The 20,721-nt window shown below is 34.2% G+C and overlaps 1 protein-coding gene across 1 annotated transcript; it reads left to right on the forward strand.

Annotated features, from left to right (window-relative positions):
* The first annotated feature begins 1,453 nt into the window (after positions 1–1,453).
* LOC110813497 (exocyst complex component SEC3A) lies at positions 1,454–19,688 on the forward strand. The gene is made up of 25 exons (XM_088207443.1): positions 1,454–1,793; positions 2,517–2,587; positions 2,733–2,813; positions 3,076–3,143; positions 3,286–3,388; positions 7,639–7,784; positions 8,707–8,824; positions 8,981–9,085; positions 9,943–10,044; positions 10,164–10,301; positions 10,735–10,863; positions 10,956–11,036; positions 11,122–11,196; positions 11,613–11,786; positions 11,876–12,032; positions 12,667–12,731; positions 15,262–15,432; positions 15,520–15,599; positions 17,345–17,426; positions 18,103–18,200; positions 18,303–18,411; positions 18,513–18,581; positions 18,951–19,016; positions 19,097–19,186; positions 19,282–19,688. The coding sequence occupies exons 1-25, from the start codon at positions 1,619–1,621 to the stop codon at positions 19,390–19,392; spliced, it is 2,664 nt and encodes an 887-aa protein (XP_088063569.1). The 5' UTR covers positions 1,454–1,618; the 3' UTR covers positions 19,393–19,688.
* Positions 19,689–20,721: the final 1,033 nt, after the last annotated feature.

Genomic DNA, 20,721 nt, shown 5'->3' on the forward strand with positions numbered 1-20,721 from the left:
CTCCAATTATGATTGAGGAGTAAAATACTTGCTTGAATTTTGGTATTGACAGTTTAATAGATACTTCTTCGATCTCGGTCTCCATCTGCTGGAGTATGTCAACCTCATCAAATATTGCAAATTTTGTCAGATTTTTTTATTATTCTTTGATATCATTGTTACTAGCGAGATCATGGATGTATTTGTCGTATAGATTTATATCAAAAATGTTATCAGCCTCAAGCAAGTGATTAACTTCTCTTGGATCCATAGCAAGATTGTTGTAATTAAAGTAGAGAAAGATTGGTAGGACTCAAAAAAATCACAAACTTTAAGACCAAATCAAAGGAAAAGGGGATGTGTCCAACGGACAATCTAGAGAGATTATATAGACAAATAAGGTTGGCTAAATTGTATCTTGGTTGATAGTTTGATAATCAAAATTAAATTTTGACCGTCTATTTATTAAAATAATTTAATAATCTATATTCATTTTAATAGATCTAACGGTAAAGATTACAACAGTGACTAAAGTTGATTTAATATCTTGTTACTATAAAAAATTTCTATGTAATCTTTGATCATTAAGTAATTTGACTTGTGCTATAAATAGTCATCAATTTGGAATTCAATATATTTGAATATTCATCCAAGAGAGTCAATACAACTTATTTATAATCTTTAAGGATAACAATTATCAATGAGTTATATAAAATATATAGGAAATTTTTTCTCAATTTATTATAAAAAAATAATAATTTATGTTTATTCTAATAACTCTAAACATTAAATATTAGTCATGAAAAATTCAATTTATACATTTTTGTCTAATCCTTAATTACTAAATTTAATATTTTAATTTTGTCCAATCTAATTTTGTTATTTTTAAAATTTTAAATTATTATTATTATTGTTGTTGTTGTTATTTTCTATCTCAGATTTATTTTTTACTAAAAATTTTTGATTTTGAAATATATTCCAAACTCAAATTCGGCTTTTTCAAAATAAAAATAAGATTCAATTATATTTCTCTCTCTTTCACATACGATTATTTTAAAGTAATAAAATAAAATATTTATTTAAAAATAAACTTTATTTTTATTAAAAAATTAATAAAAATATATTTATTACAATTTAAATTAATATAATATTAATTTTAACTAGATATGAATATATGTTTTAATAAATTTATTAAATAAAAATATATTGGTAATTCTGGGATGCTATGCTGATTTTTTTTTTTTAATTTCTTAAAATTTTAATTTAAAAACACAATAAACATATTTCATCAAATAAAAAAAAAATTAAAACAAACTGGTTAAAAAACTTGTGAACATAAAATAAACAATTAAAACAAAACTCTTTTACTTGACCGTTTGTGAACTTTCGGGTCGGACTTCGATATGAATAGACGCGCCATCGGGCCAAAATCAAAATCCGAAACATAACTTTTAACAGCGGATTCCCAATTTCTGTTCCGTTAACAGTTAAATCCGAATTTTCACATTCATTAATATTGACGACGCGTCCTCGAAGCTCTTGGCTCATCCTTCTTCTTCTTTCCCTTCTCTCCTGTGTCTGTTCACTTACCTGGAGAGTTCACAATTTTACCTGAAGAAGAACAAGGGAACAGAGGACAATGGCTAAGTCGAGCGCAGACGACGAGGAGCTGAGGCGAGCCTGCGAGGCCGCGATCGAAGGCACCAAGCAGAAAATCGTTTTGTCGATTCGCGTCGCTAAGAGCCGCGGGATCTGGGGAAAATCTGGAAAATTGGGCCGCCATATGGCCAAACCTAGGGTCCTTGCTCTCTCCAGTGCGTTTCTCTATTCTTTATCCAACTCGTCGCCTTTTTATCTGTTCTTGATTAGCATTTCCTAGTTTTGCTTTTACTGTACTCAATAACTCGTTCCTTTCTTGTTCCACAAGCTCCCTTTCCTTTTAGAGATCGATTCGTGCAATATTAGGATTGAATTAATTAGCTTCAGATTTTAAGTCTGTGGTTTGTAGAAAACAATTAGCTCATATTGGGATGTCGAGTTAATATCAGATAGAACTTGAGATATTTGCAGTTGGTAGGGGCCCATTTACATATATACCATTGCATAGTTAATTTCTCAGTTGTCTAAATTGTCAGTGTTACAAAGCTTGTATAGTTAGTAAGGCATTTTGGTTGGAACTTGAGGAAGTCATTTTGTCTATACAAATCTTTCTCAGGGAATTTAACTTGCACAACACTTGCGGGTTGGTGAGATCTCACATTTTTACTTTTAGGTGACAGCTGCTTGCATTATCTACTTTTTTTGAATTCTATTCTGGATTAGGAGTATTGGGGGGGGGGGGGGGGGGGAGGGGAGGAGAGGAGGAGAAGCGAGAGAGGGAAAGAAAAGATAACTGACAGTGAAGAGGAATAATAATGAGATCCTTCAAGTTGGCAAATCAAATAGTGTTATTTTGAATATACTGTAACTGGTTTTCCTAGACCACTTAATGATGTATATTCACTTGGAAAATTGAGTGATAAGATGTGGTTCTACAGCTAAAGCAAAGGGTCAGAGGACAAAAGCTTTTCTCCGAGTCTTAAAATATTCAACAGGTGGAGTTCTAGAGGTAATTTTCACTTCATCCCTCTGTTCAGAGAAATTTCAAACCCCTTGATTGTGAATATTACATTATGCCATAATTTCTTACCATATCCCACAAGGTTCTAAGCTTCCTAGCTGATGGATTTTTGAAACTTTCCTCCTATATACAGCCTGCTAAACTGTACAAGCTAAAGCATCTTTCTAAGGTGGAAGTTATAACTAATGACCCCAGTGGATGTACGTTTACTCTGGTAACTCTCACTCTCTTATTCACCAACAAAAGTTTACTATTTTCCTTCTGGATTACAAACTAGGCAGGTTAAACAGAGCCTAAAAATTAAAATGGAAAAAATGAGAAATAAAAGTGCTTTTCATTTTAGCTTTAGTGGTTCTCTAAGGTAACAAAGACTAAACAAATTGCGAAGCAATTTTTCCTTTTGAGATACTGTACTTTACTTCTCATCATCTCTCAGCATAGTCCTGTTCTCATAATTTTCTTTTACCCTTTTTTAGGGATTTGATAATCTTAGAAGCCAGAGTGTTGCTCCACCACAATGGACCATGCGCAATATTGATGACAGGTAACAAAATGGGGAATGACATTGAAAAAGAAAGAAATAAGGAAATAGATAATCAACGACTTTCCCTTCTTTGATATTGTTTTTCTACGATTACACTGATGTGTTTTGCTTCTCTGTTTCATACACTTGGCCCCTTTTTTAGGAACCGCCTTCTACTTTGTATCTTAAACATCTGCAAGGACGTACTGGGTCGTCTTCCAAAAGTTGTTGGTATAGATGTTGTGGAGATGGCTCTTTGGGCTAAGGTGTGCTTTATGATTTAGATCCCTGCCTTGGTATTTGTCACATGTGTCTAAGTATGAAATTCTCATTGTATATTCGTAAATGGTACTGCTTGTTCGTTGCACTTACGAAAGCTTTTATTGTTATAACTATTAGAGGAGCTTCTTGTTGAAGAATGATCTATGCTAAAAGGAGTAAAGCTTTTGGTTAGAAGCTTTTTTTGCTACTCTAGGAATTTTGTAAGAATAAAACAACAAAAAAAAGGTATAACAATAAAATATGAAAGTTAAATTTTTAAATTTTAAATAATATTTTATATTTTATATAACAATTTAGAAGATAGAAGACTAAACATACATAAAATAATGAGATGATGGATAGGGTCGGTGTTAATGATCTGCCTTTATCAAATGGGTAGTGGACTCGGTCCAATCAACAAAGTAGGTCGAGAATAGACAGATTTTTTATTTCATCGAATTTGTTGGTGGATCTTGCTGGGATTTGTCACAAAATTTTACCCTGATCTATCTCGGATCATTATCCTATTTGCATTGAAGCTGAGGGGATCCAATGGGGTCCTATCCCTTTCGTTTGGATAATAAATGGCTGGGGAAGACAAATTTTAGGCAGCTGGTGGAAAAACTTTGGCTGAACACAGAAGCTGAAGGTTTTGCAAGTTACAGATTTTCCTGAAAAACGAAACTAAGATTTGGACTAAAGAGGTCTTGGGTGAGGAAAAAGCAGAGTTTGAGACTGTCATGGCTGAGAGTAATGAACTGGATGTGAAAGAGGAGTTGAAGGGCTTAAATGATGATGAAAGAGGAAGGAGAGGCAATCTGATGCTTAAACTGACTTCTCATTTGAAGGATGAAGAGTCTGTATGGAGACAAAGATCCAAGGAGAAATGGTTGGAGGAGGAGGATAGGAACACTAGATATTTCCATGCTTTGGCCTCTTGTAGACGCCAAGGGAATTACATAAAAGAGGTTTGGTGTGGTGGTAAGAAGGTTCAGGGCAATACCGAGTTGAGGGAGGCTGCCAGAGGATATTTTCTCAATCTATACAAAGAAGACAGGGTGGTTCGTCCCAATTTGAATGGTTTGCCATTTAATAGAATTTCGGAAATGAGTAGTAAAATGCTCGAAGCTGAATTCACTGAGGAGGAGGTGCTTGATGGTTTAAAATCATGCAATGGAAATAAGGCTCCTGGACTGCATGACTTTAATTTGAGGTTTCTTCAAGCTTCTCGGATAAATTTGTGAAATCTTTAAACTCTACCTTCATTACACTCATACCTAAAAGGAATGAGACTAATGAGTTTAAAGATTTTAGACCTATAACCTTAGTGGGGTGTGTCTACAAATTAATTATAAAGGTTTTGGGTAGAAGACTTTCTAAGGTGTTGGGGATGTTATTGGGGATTGCATGCTTTTGTTGAAGGAAGACAGATTCTTGACGCGGTGATGACTGCAAATGAAATGATCGATGATTCTTTTGTCAATAAGAGGGACGGTTTGGTGTGCAAGCTAGATTTGGAGAAGGCTTATGACTATGTTAACTGGGTTTTTGTTGATTATTTGCTTGATAGAATGGGCTTTGGGTCAAAATGGAGGAAGTGGATGAAAACATGTATTGCTACTACATCTTTTGCTGTACTAATAAATAGGGGTCCTTCTAAATTTTTCAAGGCGACAAGAGGTTCAAGACAAGAGGATCCTTTCTCTCCTCTTTTTTTCATCTGTGCTATGGAATCTTTTAATGGCCTTTTGAGTAGGGTGAATAATCTGCAGTTGTTGACGGGTGTATCAGTGGGTAGAGGTGCAAACAAAACAGATGTGACCAATCTATTTTTTGCTGACGACACTCTTATATTCTGCCAACCAGACTTAAAGAATCTGCTACATTTAAGATGTATATTATTATGTTTTCAAGCGGTATTGGGGCTCAAAATTAATCTCAACAAATCCGAAATGGCCAGAACTGGTGGTGGTGATGCGGCTGGGGCTTATGCAGAAATTTTGGGGTGCAGAGAAGTTAAAATTCCTTTTTAAGTATTTAAGGGTTCCCTTGGGGCAAAATATAAAGATCAAAGTATGTGGGAGCCGGTCATTGACATATATGAAAGGAGACTTGCAGGGTAGAAGAGGGGTTTTCTGTTTAATGGAGGGAGATTAACCTTAATTAAAAGCACATTGGCCAATCTTTCAATATATTACTTATCTACAATTACTATCCCGGTGAAGGTGGCAAAAAAAATTGGAAAGCATCCAGTGTAGGTTTTTGTGGGGCGATGGTATAGATGATCAGAAATATCATTTGGTTAATTGGAATGACATTAAAGCTCCTTTTCAATATGGAGGATTGGGGATTCAGTCTTTGATTAAATTGAATGAAGCCCTTCAAGGTAAATGGCTTTGGAGGTATTGGAGGGAAGAAAATAGAATGTGGAGAAGGATTGTTGAAGCTAGATGGGGTGAGCATATGACTACAAGAAGTGGTGGCAGATTTTCTATCCCTCACGGGCGGGGATTGTGGAGGAAAATTCTGATGCAGTGACAATTGTTTAATCAGTGCTTAAAGTAGAAGTTTGGCAGAGGTAAATTTTTGGGAGGAAGATTGGGTTGGGGATGGTAGATTACTGAGGAGATTTTCCAAAATTTATAATATCGCTCAATCCAAAGATATGACTGTTTTGGAGGCTTACAGGGTAGTTAACGGGAACATAATATGGTTAATTAATACTAAAAGGAATTTGAATGATTGAGAGCTTGATGAGTTTGAAGACTTGATGTCTACTCTTGAATCTGTGCAGGTGTTGGATAGTGATGATCAGGTGGTTTGGAATCTGGAAAAAAAATGGAATATTTTTGGTCACTTCATACTATAAGTTCTTAAATGAGACAAGTACTGAAAACGAAAGATTATTTCCTGCTAAGTTGATTTGGAAACTAAAATTCCTCCACGCATTGCTTTTTTTGCATGGGAGGCATGCTGGGAAAAAATCTTTACTTTGGACAGGTTGAAAAGTAAAGGCAGGATTATTATAAATGGTCGCTATTGCTGTTTCAAGGCTGAGGAAACTTGCAATCACCTACTACTATGGTGTCCTACTGTTTCTAACCTATGGTGCAGGATTTATGGGTGGTTAGGTATCAATTGGGTTATTTTGGGTTCGGTTGGGGGGGGGGGGGGGAGAGATTTGGGCATGAGATGGTTTATATGTAAAAAAAACATTGCTAACTTTATCCCTTTGACCGTTTTTTTGGGTCATTTGGAAAAAGCAGAATAGAAGGGCTTTTGATAGCATATTGAGTAGTTCTAATAGATTAATTGATAGATGGATACACTTGTTTGGGTCAATTGTGTTTGGTCATGATATCATTAATGATGGAAATTTTTGGGGATATCATTGATGCTCTAACTTCATTGTAGAGATTTTGTACATGAGTGGTACCTCCATTTTTGGTAACTTGTGAATAATAGTTTACACTTTTTATTTTATTTTTTTAAAATAATAATAATAATAAAGAAAAAACAGAAAAAAGAAAATTTGCCTTAGGAATTTAACAAAGTTAAAATCAATATTGTTGGAAATTTACTTTTTTAATAATGGCCACATCTGTTTTGATAAAAAAGTTGTGTGCATTTGAGAAGCCAAGCTCAAATTATTATAGAAAATAAAGTTAAGATTAAGAAATAATAATAATTTGATGTCAATAAGAAGATTAGAGAGAAAGAGAATGAGGGAGAGGGAGTTCCTTCAGGAAAGCAATAGTTACTTTAGTGAAGACCACTTTGTCTACCATTTTGTGGTGACAAAGTCATTCTAATTTTTGGTGGTTTTTCTATTTTTTGATGCCCATATTTTTGCCACAAAAAAAAGGATTGGACCCTATCATTTTGCCCATTTCCATGTTACTATACAGTACCATAAGGTAATATATAGTAGGTTATATACTAAAAGCACAGTCAAGATCGTACTTAAAATGAAAAGATCTTGGTACATCCGTCATTTCATCTCTAGCATTTCTTTTGATATATATGATATCATCTTGGGGTTGAAAAGATTCTGCAAAGTCTCTCTCTTTTTCAGTGACATTTATGTTCATATGTTTTATACCATCCTAGATTAAAGAGATCTTGCATTCTATTTCATTTAAAACTGACTTGTTTGTTAGATCTACTACGTTCTTGATTCAAAGTGCTGTGACTTAGATTTCCTGGTGAAATCTACTTCATCACAAAAAATTACTTTTATATTAATTGGATACAGGAAAATACGCCTGCAGTTACAACTCAAAGGAATCTGCAAGATGGTCCAGTTGTTGATACAGTGACAGAAAGTGACTTGAAAGTGACTGTTGAAAAAGAACTTGTTTCCCAAGCTGAGGAAGAGGACATGGAGGCTCTTCTGGGCACGTATGTCTGCAAAAGCTCTTTATTTTGGTTCTAGCTTGCGTTAATTTACTTTGCAGGGACGCTTCATTATGCATTATGACTGAATAGGAAAAAGATGGGATAAAGATGTAAATCATGACTTGGCAGCAACCATTTAGATCTACTAAACATTTTGAGCCTCTTGAAACATAAATGACAGATCTGTTGCACACCTTGAATTTGCTTCAACATTTAGTCTACATTGAGATCCTCTTGGATTCAATTAACAAGAGATAGATAAGATCTCCGATTTGTGTATTTAATTTATGTCATCTTGATCATTTGAATCCAAAAGTAGTTTAAGAAACTCAATTCGGTTATGATTGATGTCAGTGTGTCTAAAATAATTGATTGTGGCTAATTATTATGAAACTTTTAGATTGATAGAAAATGATCCAGTATGTTTTTTATACTTCAATATATTACCTCACATGCAAGTTTACTAGGTTAAAACCGTGGATCAAACACATGTATCATATTTTGTGTTAAAATTGTGTTAGCAACCATCACTTGGACTCTGGACTATTTATTTTGATACCATGTGAACTAATTGATTAGAAAGAGAAAAAAAGAGGAGGAAAACAAGACTCCAATCTATTATTTATACTCCTAATACTTTTTTCTTTCCCTAGTTAACTGGGGTTTGTAGAATCATATTTTTCTTTGTCATGCTGCTGTTGAAATTTCTTTTTACTGTTCGACTGATGTTCTTTTCGTGCTATCTTATCGACAGAAACAAATGTTATTTTATGCTGTCTCTTGATTTTCTAGTTGCTTCTGCTTGTAGAAACCTATCTGTATGGGTGCTTAACTGGTTGTAGAACTTAACCTTTTTATTCATGTTAGTCTTACTTGCTGTGTTATCTTCTAATCTATATTTGATATCTCTACTCTTCATTTGCAGTTATGTTATGGGCATTGGTGAAGCTGAAGCATTTTCAGAAAGGTTGAAGCGTGAGCTTCTTGCTCTTGAAGCAGCAAACGTACATGCCATTTTGGAAAGTGAACCTTTGATAGAAGAGGTATTCCTTTTTTCTATTGTATATTTAGTGCTATGTTTTTTCTTTTCATACCGAGTTCTCATCCTTTTTACTTTTTTAAAAAAAGTCTTTTATTCCCTACTTGCACCATTATGAAGATTAGATCTGATGTTCTTTTATTATTTATCTGTATTTAAGGTATTGCAAGGGCTGGAGGCAGCAACAAATTGTGTTGATGACATGGATGAATGGTTAGGCATCTTCAATGTGAAACTTAGACATATGAGAGAAGATATTGAATCGGTAGGGGATTTCATGATAGTTCAATAGTATTATGTAAAATTTCTGTTGAATACCTTTAATATCTTTTTTATTGAGGGTAAACGGAAACGACGTTGTCTTTAGGATGCGTATCAATCATGTCAGTGCACTGCAGAAAGATGCTTCTTTGTTACATAGAAAGGGCATAATATATATACACACATACATACTCAAATAAGTTGTCTTTGATCAGTCATAATGCTTGATTCTCTATTTCAGAATTTGAGATGAAGGTAACACAATTATAGAACACGTAGGGTGCATGTTCTTTGCTCTTCTTATTTTATAGAGTTAGTGCACTCCTCAGAGTGTTTCCATAAATTGCTCCTAATTTTAGTTATTGAGAAAGTTACCGTGCCTGTGCACGGATGCAGATAGCTGTATCTCCCTGGCTAGATTAATGTAGTGGCTTCTTTCTTGGACTGTTGATTTCATGATTTATTCAACTGGCAATTCATTATGTTTTATTTTGTTCCTTGCTCCTTTCATGCTCCATAGAGTTAGTTTGTTTTGGCATATTTCAAAGTTAACTTTGGTGGTGAAAGTTGTAAGTAAAAGATTCTTGAGGAAAAACACTGATTTTGTTAATTGCAAAACATACTTTTGCTAGGCAATATCCATGGTAAAAGTGTTGTTTTGCTTCCATCTTTTGGGGTTAGATGTAAAAGTTGATTCAACCTGTATTATCTTTACTTATTATTTCCTTGCTACAAATTGATTGGTGGCAATTAATTCACTTCAAGAATAGGACATTTCTTTGGAAAAGAAGAATTTGCTGGAAGATTTGATTACTTCATATGTTGGCCTACATATCTATAAACTCTTTTCCTGATATTCAGATAGAAACCCGCAATAACAAGTTAGAGATGCAATCTGTAAACAACAAGGCGCTCATTGAGGAGCTTGACAAGCTTCTTGAAAGACTGCATGTTCCTTCTGAGGTTTCGAACTTTCTAATTCTCTATTGCAATCCGATGATGATTAGTTTATATTCAGGTGTTATCTATTGGCTACTCCTGCTTTCCCTTTTCTTTTCTTAACTATGTTCCATTGGTTACAGTATGCAGCATGTCTAACAGGAGGTTCATTTGATGAAGCACGTATGCTTCAAAATATTGAAGCATGTGAGTGGTTGACAGGAGCCTTACGTGGTCTTGAAGTGCCAAATCTGGATTCCACTTATGCAAGCATGCGAGCTGTATGCCTTCTGCATTTTCTCCTGTTTGTTATTGCTGAAATTGTGTTTATCATGAGGTTGTTCATCCATAGCTTTTATTTCTTATTCTGATAGATGATATCTGGTTTGCCAATGTAGTATATGGAATTGAGAGGGGATTATCGCACACATATACTTCAGATTCCAAAGTTATTTTCGTGCTGCAGTTCATAATTAATTGTAGTTGAATATGCATTAATCATAGCGTGGATGTGCACTAATCTTTCACCAAAAATATTATAGTTTGAATATAAAGAAACTATTCAAATGATGAAGTTTGCTTGATTGGCCAAGATTTTCTTTACAAATTTGAAATTTTTAGATTTTGCTATGGTCATTATTTTTTGCTTGATAGACATGATTTCCGTTAAATTGTCTCATTTCTAAATTCTAAAACAGCTTGAGTTTTGTTCAGGTCAAAGAGAAACGAGCAGAACTTGAGAAGTTGAAAGCTACATTTGTCAGGAGAGCTTCTGAGTTCCTGAGAAACTACTTCGCCAGTTTGGTGGATTTCATGATTAGTGATAAGAGTTACTTTTCTCAGGTTCTTCCTCACTTTTATTTTCTTTCCTGTTGATAAAAAAGCTTTTTTGGCACTGAGGATTCTGAGTACTTATCATCTGCTTTCGTTAACAGAGGGGACAGTTAAAAAGGCCTGATCATGCAGACCTGCGGTATAAATGCAGGACATATGCTCGTCTTTTGCAACATTTAAAGGTTGAATTAAATGTTTAATCTTTCAATAGTTCTGAGAATCACTACTTCAATCCCTTTTATAAATCGTTTGCCGTTTCTATTTCAGAGTCTTGACAAGAACTGCTTGGGTCCTCTGAGAAAAGCCTATTGTGGCTCTCTCAACTTGCTTCTTCGGCGGGAGGTCAGGGAACATAATCCTTCTCTTCAATTATCCTGAATTGCTTTCATTATGTTTACTTGCAAAATTGTAAGAGCAAACATTGGTGAAATAATTTGTTCGGCCTCCTAAATCATGAAAGTAACTAAACAAATAGATGTTTTACGTGTAGTGATTCATTTTATTTCTCTCAGAGTAGGGAAATTTTTAGATAAAAAATTATTTTTAGAAAAATGAACTTTTTTTTCAGAGTTTTAGATAAAAATGTTTGCAGGTCCTAGGTAAGGTGATAGGACAATTATGCTTTTAAGAGTGCAAAAAAACCAAAATTTCTCTTTTTTGCAACTTGAAATAATATAATATTCAATTGTATTTATATATGAACAATTAAAATGGCTCGATGTATTTTTACTTTATTAAGTTGTCTTGGTCAATAACAGGCTCGCGAATTTGCAAATGAGCTTCGTGCTAGTACAAAAGCATCAAGAAATCCAACTGTTTGGCTTGAAGCTTCCACAGGCTCCAGTCACAATGCAAATACTGCAGATACATCTTCAGTTTCTGATGCTTATGCCAAAATGCTAACAATATTTATCCCGCTTCTTGTAGATGAGGTTTTATCCTTACTAGGATTATCAATTTTGATTTCTGAAGGTCGTTTTGTACATTCAAAATTCCAATTGTTTTATTGCTCAAACTGCAGAGTTCTTTTTTTGCACACTTCATGTGCTTTGAAGTTCCTGCTCTTGTTCCCCCAGGAGGTGTTGTTAATGGTAATAAAAATGGATCATATGATGATGATGAGGCCAATGACGATGATTTAGGCATTATGGACATTGATGAGAATGATGGCAAAGCTGGTATATTCCTGTCCATTCTCTTTCTTTTTTGGATAGAAAAAATGCATTATTAGAAGTGGAAGGAATAGTTAATGGACAATCGCATATGGGATCCTGGGGTATTGTTGGGCTATGGTGGATAGCGTAAGAGATGAATTTTGGCCCTGGAAGAGTATAACTGGGAGGAGAAAACAATTGGGGCTAATACTATTGGCAATTTTCTGAGTTCTATTGAAAGAAATAAGAGAACTTTTGATGGGATAGAAGAAGATATTGATAAAATTTCAGAACCTAGGTTTTTGTGTAATGGGTCATGATTGATTTGTAAATATTTTTGTATCTGAGTTTGTACCCCCTTAGTGCTTATACTTAATGGTTACTTATAGTTTTTATTTTGAAAAAAGAAGTAGAAAGAGAAGTAACTTATACTTTTTATTCAGAGTATTTCGGGGATTTGATAGATATATTTTTGTATGAGTTTGTACCCCCTTAGTGCTTATACTTAATAGTTACTTATACTTTTTATTTCGAAAAAAAAAGTAGAAAGAGAAGTAACCTGTACATGCTCATTTGAGCTTGTAACTCGTTTGCATGATGTCTTGCCTCACCTACTTCTCAAGCCATGATCATCTAGTAAGATTATTTGATTTTACAGGTAAAAGCTCTGCAGATCTTGCAGCATTAAATGAATCTCTTCAGGATTTGCTTGATGGAATCCAGGTAATATACTCACCTGAGATGTCCTTCGTTAATTTTTTGCTGTGTCCTTGGTTATGTCAAAAGAAGTTATCTATTGAAAGAAACTCCATGGGACTTCTGAATAAAAATATTCTAAGGAAAAATTACTTCAGATTTATCTCTCATGTTAGTTTTAGGCCTCAAACTTATCAGTTTGTCTTCCTGTTGCTGCTGGATCTAATTTCAAATAAATACTATCAATTGTTAAAACCTGAGCCAGGAAGTTAAAATGTAACAGCTGATTAGAAACTTTGTTGAAGTGGCCACTCCAGAAACCTACCTGATTATAGAAGGTTTTCTTGTCGTTTTATAGTTTTTGAGGTTTCGGTCAGTATTTCTGTCTTTTTCTCGGATAGAATTATGAAGGATTAGATATCCTCCAAAAGAAAAAAAAAGAACAAAGAACCCAAAAGGGAGAAATGAGATGATAATGACTCACTATATAGTAAAAAGATTAGCCAGTCAATCTTTTTAAGAACTGATAAAGACCTTTTCGTATTAGATTTGAAGTCTATAAGGGTTCCTGGAAGTAGGTGTCTCTAACGAAAGTTTGAAGTCTGGAATCCCATAATTTTGTGGGCAGCACTCTGTTGTCATGCGAAAAAAAAAAAATCACTCAGCATGTCGATCAATAGTAGAGATTTTAAGTCTCTAAGAGAGTTCCTAGAAGGTGGTAAGACTAGTGAAATTTATTTAGGATGGACTGCATTATTTTTTGGACAGCACTTCTCCGATGCCTTGTCAAATGGCACATTTTTTTTGTTTAAAAAAGTTATCCTAGAATCACATTGTTTTATGTTCGAAAACCAAATGGTCATGGTAAAAATTAATTTAAATCATGGCTGAGTGTTGTAATATATATTGTCGACGCTTTAAATATATTGGGCCTAGAGAACTTGCTTGGGGCTCCTGAATTGAGAATGTTATCCTCAATCAGCCATACAAAATCTGCCTATTTACATCTGTTACAGCATTACGACATGTTTGATTAAGTGAACAAACCATGAAACAACGTTGGATGAAATGCTATTACATGTTTGGTTGAATTGTTATTCCCTAAAATAAGGAATAACCATTCCTAATACCCACCCCATGAATTGCAAGGCAAGGTAAAATAAAACTGTTAAGACAAGGCTACTCTTATGGCATTTTCAAAATTACCAAAGTCTTAAGGCTTAAACTGCACCATATGATGCCATAGGCGTTTGTGCTGGTGTAGTAGTAGGCATAGCTTAAGTGACTTAAGTAGGGATGGTAACAGGGTGGGTTAAGGGTGGGTTTTACCAAACTCGAATTCGACCCACTCCTACAAAAAGGAAAGCTGAACCCACTCCAAACTCGGTGTGGGTTTGAATTTCTTTTCTTTCTTCGAACCATGTTGGGTTTACGGGTCACCCAACCAAGTTATTTATTATATTTTTATGAATAAAAACATATTTATATTAATACAAACGTAAAGATATTTATTGATATATATAATAATACATACTAATTATATTTATCAATATATATTATTATATTTATTAATATAATATATTCTATTTATTTATGTAAATATATATGCATTTATAATAATAAAAAATTGAAATATATATATATCCATAACAGTAGTTTGGACAAGGTTTGGAATGTCAAACCCAAACCTGCCCTGCCCGTCCCTCTTTTTCTGAAACCTATACCCGAACCCAGCATTTTAACGAGAAAACTATATGGGATCAGGTTCAGACGGGTCAGATTAAATGGGTTCTTGGTCCAAAATGTCACCCCAGATCTGAGAGCTTGGCAGTGAAACGTTTCTTTGAGTGAGTCATATATGATGAAAGAAGAGGCTAAGAAGGAGAGAGACATATAAGAAGGATCTTGGTGATGGATAAAGAGAGAAATAAGATCCAGCCACGCTTGAAACTGAGTTGAGACTAAAAGAGGGAGGAGAACATGGGGGAGCCGTGAATGGTGGGGAATGGAGATGTTGCTGCAGTTTTGGCGGTAAGGAGTGATAACGATAAATCAAAAATGGTGAAAATCAATGGTGCTTGAATGTGAGATGATGAATTTTTGAAACTAAAATACTGCCCTTTGATTTTTAATTTTCATGGCTGATTCTCTTTTGTTTTTTTCTGGGTATGGTTTCCATAGGATTTGAGAAGCCCCTTTTGATTTTCAGGTTGATTACATTAGACTGTTATTACATTTAGTGAATTAAATATGCTGTTGTTTCGTATAATTCCAAAAATAAATTTTCTCTATCATTTTTCTCAAAAGAAACAAATTTTCTTTACCATGTTATTGGAGTGTCATAATTTACAATTGACAACACGTGATTTTTACCTTGATTTCCACGTATTCTCCAAGATGCTTGCCTTCAAGGGGTGGACTTTTTGTTTTACCTTGATTTCCACGTTTTCTCCAAGATGCTTGTCTTCAATGGGTGGACTTTTTGTTTAACGGTAAGCGATAAGGGATATTGTTTCCGGTTTGACTAATGGAAGATGCCAATTCTTGTGAATTGTAGGAAGATTTCTATGCTGTGGTAGACTGGGCATACAAAATTGATCCCTTACGCTGCATCTCAATGCATGGAATTACAGAGAAATATCTCTCTGGTCAGAAAGCTGATGCAGCAGGATTTGTGCGACTTCTGCTTGGTGACCTTGAGTCAAGAATTTCTATGCAGTTTAGCCGTGTATGTTTAGGTCTTAAACAGGAAGGCATTGTCTTCTTCATTCTAGTTACTATAACATTAGCTCATTTGACTTTTCATTCATTGCAGTTTGTCGATGAAGCTTGTCACCAAATTGAAAGAAATGAGCGTAATGTGAGGCAGATGGGTGTCTTGTCATACATTCCAAGGTAAACTGGAAATGATATGCTTGTATTGAAAGTGAAATCATGCCTTTCCAGATAAATGTTGACAGATAGTTATCATTATTGAATTATATCATAGATGAGGAAAAATGAGAAGCAAACTTGGAAGATTTCTTTTTGAGAACTAAAACTTTCCTTAGCATGTTGTGAGATCTTGAACTAGAATGTTCCATGTGTTATGGACGTCACTAATTGATCAGCTTAAAAATTTGCTGGTTACGATCAATTAGGAAAATGAATCTATTTATTATCCTGTTGAAAATAAAAAATACGTGAGTGTTTTAGGGAGTTGAATGTCAAGGAAAGAAAAGAAAAATCAAATTGAAAACTAACTATTAGGAAAATAATTTGTGCTAACATTCTTACTCAACTAGAATATATATAGCATATGCACCAAGCTTGTAACAACTTGATCATGTGGTTTTTTATTTGACTTCTGTAACTCGAATAAGGTCTTGTTGGAGCTTTCTCAAATAAAATGACAATTAGCTTTTAGTGTTTAGTTCTTTTATGAAAACTAGGTCTAACGCAACATGAATTGCTATCTGGTTATCGTATTGCTATTATATGGATTGTGAGTATGAAAATCGGAAGCTTGTGGCGCAAACATTTTAGTCAAATGAACTCATGAGTAGCATGAGCTGCAGCTTGATATCCTAACACAACATTAGATTTTTTGCTCTTTGTAGATATCATATTACCACCTATTATATACAATAACCTATAGTAAGTCTGTGATGCAAGAATAGCCCAATTGCCATGTGTACTATTGAATTAAGATATGCCTATGGCTCTTACAGAGTGCCTCAATTTTGGACCAAACAAATACACATCCTAAAAGAGAAGGAAGAGCTAGTTAGGCCAAAAAGATACCTCAACCTTGAAACAGATAAAAACACATCCCAGAAGAGAAGGAAGAGCTAGTTAACCCAACTCAGTTCATTCCCGATTCTTTTACCAGACTCAAGATGGGATCTTCATGTCAAGGAAAAAGACTATAAACAAGAAACTATTACTTAGGAGAAGGTCTTATTCAAAATATAGGAAACACATTCAATATTTAACGGGTTTATGGGAAATTTTATTAAGGACAAACCTACCTGGCTATATTTGCCTGAATTCACGTGCCACCAAGTGATACGAGTTTCAGCTAATCAAGTGGAAGAATTTAACTGAGAGGAGGATGAAAGAGGAATAGGTATTCTCTTTCTTCAACTGGAGCTGAAATCAAGGAATCTTTTGCTCCATCCTTTGAAAGAGGTATTAAGACGTTGTAGCAACTACAAAAGTGACTTTTTCCACTTGTGGGGTTCAGAAAGATTTTTGCAACATGTCTCACTGTTTAGTTCACTCTCACCTACATTAGAGGCTTAGGCTATTTGGCAGCAACTTCTTAGATGTGGTTACCCTGTCTTTCTAGTTCTCTGATTACCTTTTTTGATCGAAACCTGCAGCTATATTATGTATAATGTTGCAATTGTTTTTTATTAGTTTTTAGCAGAGGAATCCTTTTCCAGTAAGTTTCATCCCATTATAAACTGTGTTTAAAATTTGACATGACCTAGTTTTTCATGATTGTTTACCCTGGAAGCTTGAGCAGTCCTAGAAGCTTGTTTTACAATAGATTTTACACAGATAATAAAATTTAGAGCAACTTTGTCTTCTTCTACACGTATATTATTATTTTTTTTTCCCCTGAAATAATGCTCATTAGTGTTGCATATGCATAGATTTGCAACTCTTGCTACCCGGATGGAGCAGTATATACAAGGACAATCCAGGGATTTGGTTGATCAGGCATACACAAAATTTGTAAGTAGTCTTTTGAAAACTGAGTTGAAATACAAGCAGGTAGCATAGAATTATCCATGGAGTTTCAGTTGGCTTGTTCTTATCCCTATTCTGATGAATTGTACTGTTTATTTGAACAATTAAAAAAAGATTCAAGTGTATACTATATTGGTGAGATACTAGACTTGATAGACCATTGTGTCAGATAGTTTTCAGATTGAAATATTATAATAAACAGATCTATCATGCCACCAGAAACTCTTAGATTAGTATATGAAGTTTTTGTACTTCATCACAATCTCGAGCTTATTATCAATTTATATTGAACTATTCTTAAAAAATTCTATATTACATCATGAATTTGAATAAGGGACAGATGCCTTGTGAATGCTATAGAAGTGTACAGTGCTTCTGTTTTCAATATGTTGCTAGCGGTAGAATATTCTCTCTAATTCTAGTGCAATCTTAGAGAAGCATATTGTACCTCTGTTTTCAGTTTGTACTTCATAATATTCATGTTCCTGAATCATCAATCTGTATCGTGCTACTCTTAAAAATAGTCTGTCAACTTACAGATTGAACAAGGGACAGAGTCTATGTGAATTCTTAAAAAAATAGTTCTACTCCTGATCTGTTGATTGCATTAGAATATTCTGTCTTTTTGCCATTAACTTACATTGCATATATTACTTAACAGGTTAGCATAATGTTTGTGACTCTAGAGAAAATTGCTCAGACAGATCCAAAATATGCTGATATTTTTCTCCTAGAGAACTATGCAGCATTCCAGAATAGGTACTCATTCTCGGCTATAACTAAGTTTCTCTTTCTGTTGATTCTCGAAAAACATGTCTCCCTTTGATTTTCACTTCCTGAGTAAGAAACAACTATGTGCAGCCTGTATGACCTAGCCAATGTAGTTCCAACTTTAGCCAAATTCTATCACCAGGCAAGTGAAGCTTATGAACAGGCTTGTACGCGTCATATCAGCATGATTATTTACTATGTAAGTAATTCCCCTCAGTTCTTTGTTCTACCTTCTTCTATGTTACCAAATGCTAGTAATATATATTTTAAAATTGTTCATCCTCACTATGTCCTTTACAGCAATTTGAACGACTTTTCCAGTTTGCTAAAAAGATTGAAGACTTGATGTACACAATTTCTCCAGAAGAGGTCTGTGTTATCCTTGTCAACATATTTTGTTAGTATGCCTTCTGTTTTAGTCAAACAAGAAAGGAAAATTTTTGTGATGGGATCTCAGTTTGTGGACATGCCTGGAGAGAACCAAACATTTACTTTGGCATTTTGGCATCTGGGCACAAATATGAATGCATAATCTTCCTAGAGTCTGTTTCATTCCAGGATTCTTGGGATTTGTATAGTAAATACTTAAATGTCTTATACTTTTATGGTGTACTTTGTTCAATTTATCTTGAAATAACATCCGCCCACTACTCAGAGTTGAGACCCTGATGAGTGTTTATGCTTTAGAATTTATAATTGTAGAAAAACTAGCTCATATCATATCAACAATTTTTTCAGATACCTTTCCAACTTGGATTATCAAAAATGGATCTGAGGAAGATGTTAAAATCCAGCCTATCTGGGGTAAGTGAACGTCGTGCAAATTGCATTCTCTTTACTTTCACATTGTGGGTAATAACTAGGTCAACAACTCTGTTTTACAGGTGGACAGGTCCATTGCCGCAATGTACAAAAAGTTGCAGAAGAATTTAACCTCAGAGGAACTGTTGCCCTCATTATGGGATAAATGCAAGGTATAAAAGAATGGATAAACAACATTGTTGGCATATATCTGATTCTTAAAAAGAATTGTGTTGCTCATTGATTATATTTCTTATGTATTTGACAGAAGGAATTTCTGGACAAATATGATAGCTTTGCACAACTCGTCGCAAAAATTTATCCAAATGAAACCATTCCTTCTGTGGCAGAAATGAGAGAGCTTCTTGCTTCTATGTAAAGAAAACGTGATTGTCTGTATTAATTTTTTTATACTTAAATATACGAGTGGAGAGCTGTATCTGCTGCTGTAATTATTAGGAGTATTCTTTTTTGAGGTTTTTGCCATGATTTATTGGAGAAAGTGGCTTTGGTGAGACTGAGCTTCTTTGGGAATTCGCTTCATATTTTTTTTCCCACAATGGGCATGGACGCGAGAGCCTAGCTTATTAATTCCGTCCACCCCAAGTGGTGTTAAAGTTGTTCCCAATTCAACGTAATTATTTTTTTATTATAAGAGTACGGTTTTACTTGTAATATTTGGTAAGATGATTATGAATAATCAATCAATTATTATTAAGATCTAAAGATCACGAAATAGTATAGTTTATCATTGGTCAATTTGTGCAGTGTCATGCATAAGTTCATCACAAGTTCAGCATCCCTAGTAGCCTCTTTATCAGTCCTTTTTGGGTGAAGGACTCGGTCATCTCAATTGGGGTTACTGTTGTCTAGGGCACATGGAAGACTCCCTTGCTAAATGAGCCCTACAAGGTCTTAGATATTGCATGCCATTTTAGAAATTCGTTTAGTAAGCTAATCCTCATAGTTTCAACAACTTTGTCGTCTCCAAATGCCTCACCATAAGGACTCTCTAGATTTATCAGCTCCATAAGTCTGACATCATAATCTCTAATCGAGACATCTTTCATCCTCAGCATTAACGAACTCTCTTCTGAGAATTAACAACTTGAGAGGTTATTGTCCTTCACTTCCTTTAGTCTCTTCTTGGAACTTCTCTCATGCTTGTTTTCTCTAGCTTCAATAACCATCTGAAAATTGCTTCAGAAGCTACCAAGTGGAAGAAGGATAATGCTTTAAAATTGCTTCAGAAATCACACATCAATAGTAATAACTTTTTCCTCCGTTCATTTCACTTGCATTTTACTTGCAATCTTTATTTATATTAAATTGGAGCATGGGTATTAAATTGAAGCTAACGTTTTGCATTTTTTATTATGCTCAATATGTTATTTCTCTTGAAACCTAATTTTTTACTGGACCTTCTGTAATTGTATTTTTTTCGTAAGAATTATAATAAAATTTTATTAAAATATCTTACAACTGCTATGTTCTGTATGATTTGAAATAACTAAATAATGTCTTTTTGTTATTGGATTATTTTAGCTATAAATTGCATAGTTGGATATCTTGAATTTTACAATTATGGAATTGTAAATCTATTTGTCCAAAAATAATAACAATTTTAATATGAAATTTATCATTTGAAATTGGAATAATATTTCACTAAATTTTTTTACTTTTATATTATATTTACATAATTATTTAA

This window comes from Carica papaya, chromosome 1 (assembly GCF_054855325.1).
Source record: "Carica papaya isolate Zhongbai chromosome 1, ASM5485532v1, whole genome shotgun sequence".
Lineage (NCBI taxonomy): Eukaryota > Viridiplantae > Streptophyta > Magnoliopsida > Brassicales > Caricaceae > Carica > Carica papaya.

Bases quoted from the DNA above. Each gene is read 5' to 3' on its own strand.
- LOC110813497 (XM_088207443.1), top strand. From the start codon at position 1,619: ATGGCTAAGTCGAGCGCAGACGACGAGGAGCTGAGGCGAGCCTGCGAG. The intron at 2,814-3,075 runs GTAACTCTCACT...ACCCTTTTTTAG, and splicing joins GTGGATGTACGTTTACTCTG to GGATTTGATAATCTTAGAAG. The intron at 12,033-12,666 runs GTATATTCCTGT...TTGATTTTACAG, and splicing joins TGAGAATGATGGCAAAGCTG to GTAAAAGCTCTGCAGATCTT.